The 13,742-nt window shown below is 36.1% G+C and overlaps 1 protein-coding gene and 2 long non-coding RNA genes across 3 annotated transcripts in view; all 3 read right to left on the bottom strand.

The window, feature by feature from the left end:
- LOC117173287 overlaps positions 1-4,064 on the bottom strand; it is an 8,867-nt gene extending 4,803 nt beyond the window's left edge. The window contains exons 1-2 of the long non-coding RNA XR_004467154.1: positions 3,824-4,064; positions 911-1,036 (exon numbers count right to left, since the gene is read on the bottom strand). This is a non-coding gene — a long non-coding RNA (uncharacterized LOC117173287). The remainder of the gene's footprint in view (positions 1-910; positions 1,037-3,823) is intronic.
- Positions 4,065-4,184: 120 nt separating this feature from the next.
- LOC117173700 lies at positions 4,185-5,287 on the bottom strand. Its single transcript, XM_033362341.1, has 3 exons — positions 5,233-5,287; positions 4,639-4,815; positions 4,185-4,405 (listed from the first exon to the last, which is right to left on the bottom strand). Exons 1-3 carry the CDS (start codon positions 5,285-5,287, stop codon positions 4,185-4,187), a joined length of 453 nt encoding a protein of 150 aa, XP_033218232.1.
- Positions 5,288-6,605: 1,318 nt separating this feature from the next.
- The window catches only part of LOC117173286, a 26,404-nt gene continuing 19,267 nt past the window's right edge, over positions 6,606-13,742 (bottom strand). The window contains exons 4-7 of the long non-coding RNA XR_004467153.1: positions 13,443-13,525; positions 13,203-13,367; positions 12,111-13,126; positions 6,606-6,760 (exon numbers count right to left, since the gene is read on the bottom strand). This is a non-coding gene — a long non-coding RNA (uncharacterized LOC117173286). The remainder of the gene's footprint in view (positions 6,761-12,110; positions 13,127-13,202; positions 13,368-13,442; positions 13,526-13,742) is intronic.

Here is a 13,742-nt window from a genome sequence, read left to right as displayed (position 1 = left end):
ATTTTTTATAAGCAAATTATTTGTTAAAAAAATATACTCTATGATTTTCCATAATCATACGTTTTTTCTAATTATTTCTCCTGTTATTGACGAGCACCGGGAACGTCAAATAGAAAAAAGGCCATTTTTTTGGTCATATTTGTTTACTGTTAGAAGCTGTCGCGGGTTATCGAAACTATGAATTGTAGATGGCTCGAGGAGCGGGGAAGTGGGGAGATGGTGGAGAGCGTTGAGAACGTGCGAATCTGCGTTGGTGCGATGTGAGACAATTTAATTAAAGATTTGTATTTAATTAAGTTCAACAGACACTACCTGTTGTAATTTACTCAGTTTTTTGTCATAATAAAGTATTGTTAACATTACCTATAAATAAATTAAAACCCTCATTTAAAAATCAGGCTGGGCAACTCTCTTAGAAATCTTAATAGGGTTTTTTCAATTTTTCTGGTCAAAATCGGTGAAGATTTGTGCTTAGATTGTTGATTTTCGTATGTTGTTTAGAATTTTGTGAATGCTATAACTCTAGTAAATTTTGGTTTTATAGAAAAAAGTACTTGCTGGATTTTAATCCAAAATGGCTGGCTAACGAACTTTAACCTTTATTTTAGGGCACTAAAAGAGTGTAGCAAAGGCCAAATGCAATCTGTCAATTCCTTCGAAAGTTATCACGCTAAAAAACTTAAAATCTACAGACACACACACACACACAGAGCAACGCAGCCCGACAGACTAAATGTGAAAACCTGTTTTAGGATTCAGAAGGTCTTAAATCGTGGAGATTTGATAAAAACGGGGGGGGGGGGGTCAAATTTCACACAAATCTAATACCTTCTCTTGATTAGAATGTACAAAATAATAATCAATTTGTCGATTTCAAAAAAGAATATTATAAAAATGAAACTGTACATACAAAAATTACATTCTGGAGGGCACTGATTATGAATTTGCTTCGAGGTCCTCTCTTCTCGTCTTAAGTAAGTGTTTGGGTTCGATGAAATATGGTCATAGTCCATGAAGTCATCTTGTAAATGAGAATCTACAGTGAAAAAAAATGAGGTCAGATTGCCAGTGCAGAACGTCTTGATATGAAGTGTGTAATAATTACACTTGAACTATTTTATTAAAGCTTGAAATTGAAAAATAATTATATATAACAAATGGAAGGTGAACTTTTTTGAGGCAAGCGATAATTTTATCAGGGATGTCTTAAGGACATCCTGCGGACGTTCTGAGGATGTTCTCAAGGACGTTCTGAGGACAACTTACGGACGTCGTCAGGATGTTATAAAGGATGTCCTGAGGACAACCCACGGACGTCCTCAGAATGTTATCAAGGATGTCCTGAGGACAACCTACGGACGTCCTTAGAATGTTATCAAGGATGTCCTGAGGACAACCTACGGACGTCCTCAGAATGTTATCAAGGATGTCCTGAGGACAACCTACGGACGTCCTCAGGATTTTATGAAGGATGTCCTAAGGATAACCCACGGACGTTCTCAGAATGTTATGAAGGTTGTCCTGAGGACAACCTACGGACGTCCTCAGGATGTTATGAAGGATGTCCTGAGGACAACCTACGGAAATCCTCAGAATGCTATCAAGGATGTCCGACAACCTACGGAGTTCCTCAGGATGTTATGAAGGATATCAGGAGGACAAACTACGGATGACCTCAGGATATTATGAAGGATCACGGTGTGCCTAAACAAACTTTAAATGGGGATGACAAAAGATGTCTCTATTATTTTTGGGTTTCGTTTTAAAATGCTTCAGAAACAATGTCCAAGAAAAATTAAAATCATTCCTAGAGCCGTTTTATATTTTTGCTTTTTTTAATGTCAATTTTTTAAGTAATTTGAAAACGAAAGGATTTAGTTTCGAAATAAGTTATGTTTAAAGTATAAAAATGATATTTATTATTCTTTTTAATATAAATCTTGTATAATAAGTATATTTTTACATAATTTTTAATGTAACTAATTTTATACCAACGTAAAAAACACATTTTTAACAAAAATGATTTAGCAATTTAGTTTAGAAGCAGTCTGCTCAAAAAATTAAAAATTAAACATGTTGACTATTATATTGTTGCACAACCTTTTATAAATTATTGTAAAAATTATCATTAATTTTTTCACCTTGTATTTGTTCCACGTTTTTTTTAAATCTGCATGTACTGATTTCATTGATTGTTCGCTGTAGTATACAAGACCTTGCTGTTTTTTTTTGCAAAAATATGCTACATGATAGATTACCGCACGCACTTTTGGTGTGACACTGATTCCTAAATCTAGGAAACTTTTATGAAATTTTTCATGAAAAAGATGGGATACCATTGTAAATATCTTTCGATCCAACAATAATGTAGGATGTGTAAAATATGTTCAACGTTTTCAAGACTTTCGCGATGTTGCTAATTCGTGTTATACCGTTACACCAAATCCTAAATTTAACATCTATATTGCAAAATTTCATAAAAGTTTTCTAGATTTAGAAATCTTTGTAACACCAAAAATTCACGCGGTAATCTATCATGTTGTATATTTTTACAGAAAGATACCGCGAGGTCTATAATAAATATTATTTTTTACTTTACACATAACTTATTTAAAAAATAAATCCTTTTTTTAAATGACTTAAAAATTTGATATTAAAAAATCAATAATATAAAACGGCTCTAAGAATGATTTTAATTTTTCTTGGAAATTGTTTTTGAAGCATTTTAGAACAATACCCAAAAACAATATAAGACCTCTCTTGTCATCCCCATTCAGAGTTCGTTCAGGCACACCGTGGGATGTCCTGAGAACATCCTACGCACATCCACAGAATGTTATTAACGATGTCTTGAGGACATCCTACGGACGTTCTTGGAACGTCTTTTACGATTCCTTAGCGGAATACAGCGAATCAGGAAAGTATTTGAAATACTTACCCTGAAAATGTAGATTTCTTTCACAATAGGTTTCGTCGTTCAAATAACCTAAGCCATTTATAATCAGTCATATTATGCCAAAATATAATGATTTTTAATACAATCGTGATTTCCTTAAAAATTAATACAAATTTTTAATCAATTCAACAGTAAAACTGAATCGATTTATTCGAATATAATAATTGGTTTTCTAAAACCTCTGATGAATTAAAAACGGTATTTCAGATAAATAGTTACTTAGTTTTATATATATGATATGCTGTTTTTGAGTGAAGTTCACAAACACTGTGAAAAAGTACAGCAAAGTTTTAAATATTCCGTAACAGTGAAATTACACAATTGTGTAAATTCATAGTGGCAGTGCATGTCATTCTTTCACAAATCTACTGTTAATGACAATATATGAAACATTCACCACCGTTGTAATTTTCTATCGACTGCATGGCTGCAAATTTTCAGACAGCAGGTGCAAATTTTCAATGACTAGGTGCAAGTTTACAAAATGATGAATCAATATTGTTGCTATAGTGTAATAATACTCTGTACTGGGAATTTTACAATTGAGTTCTTGAACTTCACCCATGGTCGTTGCAAACTTACACCTTATTTCGCTGAAAAATTGTAGCCACAGTTCGTTGGAAATTACAACGGTGATGGTCGACAGTCCCTTTATTCTCACCGACAGCCGATTTTATTTGAAGAAGGTGTAATTAACGCGATTGTGTAATTTCTATTTTTCGGGCTACGTGAAATTTCGCAGAATTGTTTTTAGTGAAGAAGTGGAAAAACACGAAGTTCTTGTTCAAGCATCTTTTTCATGCGAAATACATATTTTCAAATAATTTGAAGAATGATTTTAGGGAGCTTTTCGGAACAGTTGACTACCTTTATTTTCAGTATTGCGTGTTCCTTCAGCTTTAGACTGTTATTCAAGAAGCTTTTTATCTACAGTAGATTCTTTGTCCTCGTTGAGCCATTCATCAGGTTCATCGTTGTTACTATCTTCGTAAGGTCCTCTATTATTTCCATACGATCCAGAAAGATGTTGATATTTTTCACCTTTAAAAATTAAATCGTCAGTATTTTCTTTATTATATAAAAAATTGCTGCTCCTGAGTGAAGTTAACAGAAAAGCAAACAAAGCAATACATTTCGGGAAGACAAACTTTTCTGCAGGTCGAATATATATTTCTAAATAATTTAAAACAGTTTTTCAATTTTAGGTATCATTAGGTTTATCTCAACTCTAAAAAAGATTGTTATCAATCTTTTTTGCGCTTTTTAAGTATTTGAGTACATTTATTCTCAGCACTGATTGTGTCTTTAACTCTAAACTTATTTTGAAGAGGCATTGTGCCCACATCAGTTCTTGTGTCCATTTTGCGCTTTTTTCAGATCCATTCTTGTTACTGCTTCTGTGAGCTTCATTTCCATATGCTCCAGAAAGATGTAGTTCATATTTTTCAGCTATAATAATGAAATAGTTAGTATTGTCATCATTGAATAAAAATCTGCTTGCTGTAAAGTCAAGAAAGAAGTAAAAAAGCGATACATTTTTTTTCAATAATTCTTCATGAAGTTCGAGTACATATTCTGCATAACTAGAAAACCTTTTTTGAAATTTAAGATATCAGCAGATTTATGAAAACCTTTGAAATGATTGTTTGACATCTTCTTTGAGTTTTCTGTACATTTAATACCTTTATTCTCAGCGCTGGGTGTATCTTCAAATTCAAAACGATTTTGAGAAGGCATTGTCTCCACAGTATATGTCTTATCATTTTGGCGCTTTTCTTCAGATCCATCCTTGCTACTGCTTCTGTGAAGTCCTCTTTTATTTCCATATGCACCAGAAAGATGTCGTTGATACTTTTCAGCTATAAGAATGAAATGATCAACATTGTTTTCATTACGTAAAAATTTGCTGCTTCTGAGTGAAGCCAACGAAGAAGTAAAAATGCAATACATTATTGTGCAATAATCCTTTCTAAAGGTCGAATATAAATTTTTTAATAACTTGAAAACGGTTTTTGAAATTTTAGGTATCAGTGGGTTTATTTAAAATTACAGAAAAGATTTTTTGCATTTTTTAAAGCACTTTTTGACATTTAATACCTTTGATGACAAGAGATATTTCGGGATTCACTCGTGTAAAAAACTACGAATTTTGCCAACGTATCGTTAACATTGCAGTTCACTTCAAAATTCGTAGTTTTTTTACACGAGTGAAACCCGAAATATCTCTTGTATTCAAAATGAATTATCGTGAAAGCATTAAATCTATTATTTAGCACCTTTATTCACAGCACTGTTTGTGCCTTCCACTCCAGGCTGATTTTGAAGAGGCATTGTATCTGTGACGGTCTAGTGAATTACACTTCTTTTATACTTGATATAAGAATACTTTTTGTTTATTGACCGAAAGATACAGAATTACCTGTCCGTAGACAGGGCGCAAGGACTACTGAGGCCCCGAGGGCCTTGTGTAGGCGTTGTAGGCGAACTACCCTTAGCTAGAATCAACGAGAGGGGAGAGTGGTAAAGTAGAAGTATTACACCCCCCTCGTTAGACTCGTTTTGCTCCAGAAAAACGCAATTTAACAACTTTAGGTACTGCTAACGGCTCACTGTTTTCAATTTAATGTGCAGGAGGAGCCTGTGGAACGTAGGTAACAATAGTTGGCGTTGGGGCTGTGTTATTATTAATGTTATTAGTTGTACAAAATAGGTTGAAACAGATTTTCGGCAGACATTTTCGTGTTAGATCGCAGAGTCCGCATTTGTACATGGAGAATAAAGTTATTAATACTAACGCAACATAACCTAAGTATGTAAGAGTTTCTGTGGTGGTTTCAGTCCATGTTCGTGTTCGACGTTCATTTTTGACTCTGTTTAAAACATTATCGATATCATCTAATGTTCTACCTGCTTCCAGCAATTGCTCATTATCAATCTGTTTTTGGATTGGTAGCAGTTTATCGTTGAGTAATGCTTATTTCAGATATGTGAATAATATGTTGGTAATTCACTTCTTTGAGTGGCAAAGCATACTTTATGTTAGATTTATCCTTAAAGTTTTTTAAGGATTCAATGAGCAATGTTGGTGTTAAAATTTTCGGATGTACTATACCATGTTTTCCCTCGTTAATTGAATTTATCAACAATGTTATATCTCCGTTCAACTCATCTATAAGCAAAGTCATGACTATAATTTGATTTGAAATAAACAAATTTTTGGTATTATCATTTATTCGGGTGTTCATTAGGTTGAGTCGCTCGGAGGTTTTTTGGTTATGTACAAAAAGTGATTCGCCATCGTGAGAGCCAGAATTTAATATCATTCTATTTACCTGCGTTTGGTTTTGGAGACTGGAAGCTAACTGTTTGTTTTCTAAGTAAATTTTGTCTAATTCACGATCAACATATATCAAATCAGATTCTGTCAAAGTTCCGAATAGTATCTTAGATATACTACCTATCGCATTAATTAAACCTCTTTTTCTATTGTGTGTTCCCCCTAACAGCTTACACAAAAGGCTGCGCTGAATACCAAGTCGTTTCATCCTACCGTTGATGAGGCTCAACTCGAATTGCTCAGTGCAATTTAAACACATGTTAATTGTTGATTCGAAGTGCCCCATCAGGTTATTAAACCTAGTATTAACGTTATCTACGTCGACCGATACATATAAGTGCCAAGTTTCGTGATATAATCTAGCGTCGCCTAAATCTTCCGCAAAAATAGTGACATTATGGAGTGGAGTCACTACGAGGCACGAAGTGGAGGAGATGAGTGAAAGGATGACCCAGGCAGTCTGCATTCTGAAAACATAGGATTAGTGATAGTATGGTTTCAGACGATTTGCGTGTATTGTGAGGTATCTATTTTAAAAAAGAATTTCGTAATTAGTTTGGCTGGTACGCCGTATTACTGTAGCTGGACCTAACCATTCTGAATCTAACTTGTTTCTTTTCGTTTCGTTATGGACAAGTACAAGATCACCGGCACCGCAAATAGGGTTTAAAATGACAATATTCGAGTCCTGCAATTTCTTTAATCTCTCTTGTGTCCTCTGGATGGATTCTTTTCCTTTTGCTAAATAGGTTTCATGCCGCTTCCTCCACATATCCAAGAGTTCTTGGTGGTTTAAAGAACTGGTGGTGGCAAGAATTGAAGGCAAGTTTGCTGTTCTTCCAAAGGTCATTTCGAAAGGTGTTAGCCCAGTACTTTCATGAACTGCTACATTATAAGCCAAACAAGTAAGGTTGAGGTTCAAGTCCCATTCCGTTTGATTATCGGCGATAAAAGTTTTTAACAAATCCTTGACCGTCGCGTGGGTTCTATCTAATGCTCCATTCGCCTGAGGGTAAAAGGTTGTAGTTTTTATGTGCCTAATTCTAAATAAATTTTCGAATTTTTGGACTAATTCTGAATCAAAGTTTGCTCCTTGATCAGTCAGAATTTGTTTCGGAGAAGTAAATATGTATATATAATGATCCATCAGTTGTGTTATAATTGACTCACTGCTGGTTTCTTTGAGCGGTATTAGAACCAGATACTTTGTTAAAACATCTTGGATAGAGAGTATGTACTCATTTCCAGATTGTGTTATAGGCAATGGTCCAAAAATGTCCATTGCGATTTTATTGTTAGGTGCCACCGGCATGTCGGGAATCGCTGCTTCGATTTTTGTCCTGATACGTGTTAACTTCTCTCTCTGACAGATGTCACATTTCTTAATGAAATCGATGACTCCATTCTCCATATTATCACAAGAGATAATTTCTCTAAGTCGCTTTATGGTTTTATTTTCTCCAAAGTGACCTGATCCGATATTTCCATGTGCTTCAGACAAAAGGTTTTGTTTGTCTTCTTCCGTTAATTCTTTGTTTGGTCGATCACATACAAAGAATGCATGTTCCGGGAATTTTTTATGAAGAAGAAAGTTAAGCATGTCATGCAACCGCACTTTTTCAGTGTTTATTATTAAAGGGTCTTCCATGTGGAACTTGAAGATTTTCCAGTTCTTGTGATTAGTGAAGTCCTTGATCTTCTTATACAGTAGTTTAATCCAGTTTTCTTCTTGATAATCGGGGAGTTGGATTCGTAAAAGGGAAAACAGATTTTGTTTACTCACTTTTATCCAGTTTTTGCCGCTAGCGACAGATTTTGTCTTAACTTTGCTAGGGAGTCGATTTCTTTTCCATGCCCGATATTCGTTAGCTACTTCTTTTTCGTACTTAGGTTCCATGAATCTAAGCTTCACGGGCCCGATTTCAACATTTTCGCTGTCTGTTTCAGAAGGTTCGTGTTCGTTGTCGATTTCCGGTAATTCTATTGTATGTCCTTCTTCAACGTCTCCTTCACGTGTTGGATACATACGCGATAATGCATCGGCGGCTGTATTTTCTTTTCCTTTTATATATTCGGCTACATACTGGTATCCCTCAAGGCGAAGTCTCCATCTGAGTAGCTTAGACGCTGGATCTTTAATATTGAAGAGCCATTTCAGGGCCTGATGATCTGTATGGGTTATGAACTTTCTTCCTAACAGGTATTGCCTCAAATGCTTGACTGCCCAGACTATAGCAAGCAGTTCCTTTTCTGTTGTGTCGTAATTCATTTCGGGTTTATTGAGTGTCATAGAAATATAACAGCAGGGATGACCATCTTGAGAAAGGATGGCTCCGAGACATACATTTGAAGCATCTGTTGTTAAAACAAATTGTTTTTTGTAATCAGGGTATCTTAATACTGGCGATGAGCATAATCAGTTCTTTAGATATTCGAAGGCTGTGTCGCAACCTGATGTCCAATAAAAAAGATTATTTTCCTTTGTAAGGTCAATTAGTGGCTTAGCCCTAGAGGAAAAGTTCTTAATAAATTTTCGATAATACCCGGCAAGTCCCAGGAACGATTTCACCTGTTTTGAATTTGTTGGTGTTTTGAAGTCCCTTACCGCTTGAATTTTATTGGGGTTTGGTTTTACCCCTTCTGCGGTGATAACGTGACCTAAATATTCTAACTCTGGTCTGAGATACTCACATTTATCAGGCTGGAACTTCAATCCTGTTTGTCGCAGTCTTTCGAAGAGTATGGCGATGTTCTCATTGTGCTCTTTGAGGCTTGAGCCGAATACTACGATGTCGTCAAGATAAACAAAGCAAATATTTCCTACTAAACCTCTGAGAGCTGTGTCCATGATCCTCTGGAAGGTTGCCGGCGAATTCTTTAGACCAAACGGCATTCTCTCAAATTCGAAATGACCTTCTTGTGTACTAAAGCCTGTATATTTTTTTGATTCTGGATCCATAGGTATTTGATGGAATCTGGAGCTTAAATCAAATGTTGAAAAAAACTTCGCATTTCCTAAGTGGTTGAGTATATCATCGATTATAGGTAGCGGGTATGCATCTAGATCAGTTCGTTCGTTTAGTTTTCTGAAATCAATGACAATGCGCCATTTCTTCTTCCCAGAAGCATCGGCTTTCTTCGGAACTACCCATAATGGTGAGTTGAATGGTGATTTTGACATAGAGATTACTTGTTTGTTAAGCATCTCTTTTACTTGACGATTGATTTCAGCTTTATGATACTCTGGCTGGCGATAAGAAGGAATGTTAATGGGTCTCTCCTCTTTTAAGATGATTTCGTGTTTTGCTAGATTTGTGCATGGGAGAGGATCACCTTCTAAGGTGAAAATATCATGATAACTTTGGATAATTTTGTTTATTCCTTCTTGGTTATTTTTTCAATATGCGAGAGTCTTGTGTTTACTCGGAGAAGTTCTAATCTCTTGGCTAATTCCTTTGTCGTAATAAAATGTATTCTATCTTCGCGTTCGGGCTGAACACTTATGTACTTGGGTTGAATCTCCGTGGTTGAAAGCATCATCATTTGGCCCGTATGATTAGAAATTGGAATTCGTAATTCATGGTTTTGGATTCTATAGATTGAGTCCGGAATATGCGGATGATCTGTAATTAGCATGTGCGCCTGTTTCTTTTCTACTTGAAAGTTAATTACTTTAATCGAGTTTTCCGGTACAAATATCCCATCGTCGTGTAATTCGTATTTAACGTTGTCTAATTCTAAATAAGTATTTGAAAGGCTAAATTTATAACTGTACATGAATGGAACTCCGATAATTCCATCTTCTGGTAGTGAGAAATCATTTGGTACAATAACAAACACATGATCTTTTCCCTGGAATTTAAATTTTGTTATTTCGTTTGTCCGGTGTTGGTCGTTTCCCATAGAGAACACTTTGATAAATTTTTCACACGGATGATTTAATTGAACAAGCTCATCCTTGATTAGGTTGAGTGAGGATCCACTGTCCACTAAAAGTCTTACTGTTCTGTTTGTTCCTTGTAGGTTTGCTCTAATTGAGAATAGGCTTCCTGATACTGCGGAGACTCTATCTCTGTTGATAGTTGATCTTCGTGATGGCCTAGAACATTTTCTGGATGTTCTTCTTCCACCTGTAAATTGTGGACACGATACGGCGGGCGGGAGTTCGAGTGTCCTATCGGAAAATTTCGGTCTCTACTGTAGCATTGGGATTCGTTATGTCCCGGTCTTTTGCAGATTTTACAAAACATCTGAAGTCTTTGTTGTAAAGACAGGGAATGATTTGGAGGGTTGCTAATACTTGGGTACTTTGAGGCGGATGATGCATGTTTGAATGCTGTCCTAGATTGAGCAAAGGCCGGTTTTGCCAGGGGTTTGTTACCGGGTGGTCTAACATTTGAGTATCTATTGTGATGCTTTTCCCTATACCAAACCTCAAACTCTAAGGCTTCCTGTTGTGCTTCGTTCAAAGTACTCGGTCGGAGAGGACTAACTTTTGCGCCGATTTCATCCTTCAAATTCATGATATATTTTTTAATTGCCGATTTTTTCTCTATTTGAATTGCTAAGCGTCGCGAAGTTGGATTTGATTGTTGATTCTGGACCGCATAAATTAGTTCATTATAATGCTGCCGGAACCGCATATTATAATTCTGAACGATCTCAATCCCTGTTTGCTTGACGGATTCGAGTTTTGACCGACTTAACTCAACTGAACTGATTATACCTACATTTTGCCTTAAGGCGGAGAACAACTGATCATAATCATCTATTGAACTGAAGCGAATTGCGCGTTTTGCTTGGTCCTTAATTTTTTCGGCTATTATAAAATCCAATAGTAAATCCGGCTGCGAACATCTCGATTTCGCACGCTTTACTGACTTGATAAAGTCCTTGACACCCACATCATCACGTCCTCTCAATTCTTCGACGGTTCTGATGATGTCCTTTGCGGGAATAGACGTTGTCACAGAAATGGACGTTGTCTATAACCGATTAGCTTGAGAAGACGTGAAATTTCTTCGCGGAGTCGGGGATATAGAGCTACTTCTAGACTCTCGGCCTTGAAAATTATATATTCGCACGCTTTCCTGGGGATGCTGGGTAACGACTGGTACGTTTTGCCCGTAATTTTCAGCCTGATCCGTTCTATTATTTCCTACTGGAGGAAGAGACGAATTTTCTACTTTTTGAATATCGATACTTTGGAAAGGGAGATCTTTTAGTTGCTTATTTCCTTGCGGAGGAATAGACGAATTTTCAGGTTCTGGTAAAACACGATTTTCGCATGAGGTATATTTTTCTCCTTTTCCCGAACTCTCATCTTCCGTTAAGATTATATTTCCCTGCTTCGCGAGATATTCAATTTCTCTTGCGCGCTGAGAATTTTCAGCGTTTAAAATTCGTAGCGCATCTTCTATCTTTTTTTGAAAGGTTTCCATACCACTCAATTTTTCTATAATAAATTTTATGGGGTCATCCATCATTGTGGGTGCTTCCTGCGAACCGCACGATAAATCTTCTTTAGACATTTCTCGAGCCGTGAGGAAAGGATTAGTATCGGGATTTAGGTTACCTAAAGATTCTTCACTTGTTTCCGATTCTACCGTCGGGTATTCTATTAAATTTTGTCTATACGCTGCGAACGCCAGTGTGAGGTAGAATTTTTATCGCACAATTTTGATAGTTCGGATCGCGACGCAATTTGCACAATGCTTATTAATTTTATAAACTAGACGTAGGCGTTTTTTTGTGAAGTAAGAAGCCGCGTATTACTTCTTACTATTTTTGAATTATTACAATTTTTATTAAACTTACGCAACAGGAGTTTGAGTGTCGCTGGCGCAGTTGAGAATCGATGGTAGTCTACTGATGTTGGCAGGTTCAGGCAGGATGCTGCAGCTCCGTAGGCAGACAGCTGGCCGGAAAATCGGGAAATTCTTAGCCTCCCGTGGTGTCCCCTTTGAAGAGTGACGTCGGGCCTTTCTTAAGAGTCACTAGTAGCTTCACTTGATTTGCACTATTAGCGTGATCTCTTTTGGCTAAAGATTAATCGTTTACTGATAATCCTTATATTCCCTGGTAGTACACTTGCGCTATCTTTGAAACCTCGTAGGTTTTCACACATATGGGACTATGTTGCCACAATTCACTTAACTACACTTAACTGTCTTAACTTCACAAATTCTTTTTTTATCCCCGAAGAACGTCGTATCGATCAAAGGGATCGTGGCTAGGATCGCCAAAATTATGTGACGGTCTAGTGAATTACACTTCTTTTATACTTGATATAAGAATACTTTTTGTTTATTGACCGAAAGATACAGAATGACCTGTCCGTAGACAGGGCGCAAGGACTACTGAGACCCCGAGGGCCTTGTGTAGGCGTCGTAGGCGAACTACCCTTAGCTAGAATCAACGAGAGGGGAGAGTGGTAAAGTAGAAGTATTACATATCCACATCAGATCTTTTATCCATTTTGAGCTTTTTCCAGGTCTATCCTTGTTACTGCTTTTATGGGGTTCTCCGTAATTTCCGAATGCATCCAAAAGAAGACGATATTTTTCTTTCCTGATGATCTGCTGGCTGTCATGACTATGTCTGCTCTCTCGTTGTTTGTGACGATGGCTTTTATGTTTCTCCTTCTGAGTGCGTTTTCTCTACTACTCTTGTTTTTTTATGATAATGCCTTTTATGGAATTCTTTGTTTTCATATAGTCCCTCCTCTTTTTTATTTTCATATTTATCATCTTTGTTAATAATGTCCTCATCGAGTTCTGCTTTCTTTTTCATTAACGCGGTCACTAAAAAGTAAAGTTGACGATTTTCTCCTTCTACAAAAGAAAAATCATCAATAACTTATTAATAGAAATTCTATTTATCTTAAAAATCAACACGTAATTTTCTTACGTATGTTATGATGAGATATTCCACTTTCCAAAGTTGCCACGCTTTATTGTATACTTTTCAGAGGTGTGCGTGCTTCTGTACGAGAGTACGATTTCATTTCAATAATGTTAGGCTTTCTAAAATTTTCGCTTTCACTGTTTTTTCCTGTCGAATTGTATTTGACTTCTGAAAACAGAAACGGAATAGTATTGATTCCGTGATGACTACATTGACCCCTTGCTTTTGATTAATATTTCTTACCTCTATCCTGGCTGCCGAACCCATTTTCTTTCAAAAAATTTGAAGGTGGTCTTTTCATAGCCAACCTCGGTTTCTTATTGCCACTTATAACCGAAAAAAATAAAATTGATGAATTTCATAATACCAAACATGATTATGTTAGTAGATATCCGTGCAATTAAATTCTGATAAAACCCCTCAAGTAAGCAACATTTTTTATTGAAAGCAGTTGTTACAATTTTTTTGTTTCAATTTAAGACGAATTTCAAATATTAATTTTTTTATTTAATTTTAAATTTCAATTTTACACTTTATAGGGGG

Source organism: Belonocnema kinseyi, chromosome 5 (genome assembly GCF_010883055.1).
Source record: "Belonocnema kinseyi isolate 2016_QV_RU_SX_M_011 chromosome 5, B_treatae_v1, whole genome shotgun sequence".
Classification (NCBI taxonomy): domain Eukaryota; kingdom Metazoa; phylum Arthropoda; class Insecta; order Hymenoptera; family Cynipidae; genus Belonocnema; species Belonocnema kinseyi.
This window is presented reverse-complemented; position numbering and strand designations above follow the sequence as displayed.

Bases quoted from the DNA above. Each gene is read 5' to 3' on its own strand.
- LOC117173700 (XM_033362341.1), bottom strand. From the start codon at position 5,287: ATGCCTCTTCAAAATCAGCCTGGAGTGGAAGGCACAAACAGTGCTGTG. The intron at 4,816-5,232 runs GTGCTAAATAAT...TCATTCTTATAG, and splicing joins AAACAGTGCTGTGAATAAAG to CTGAAAAGTATCAACGACAT. The intron at 4,406-4,638 runs GTATTAAATGTA...TCATTATTATAG, and splicing joins ACCCAGCGCTGAGAATAAAG to CTGAAAAATATGAACTACAT.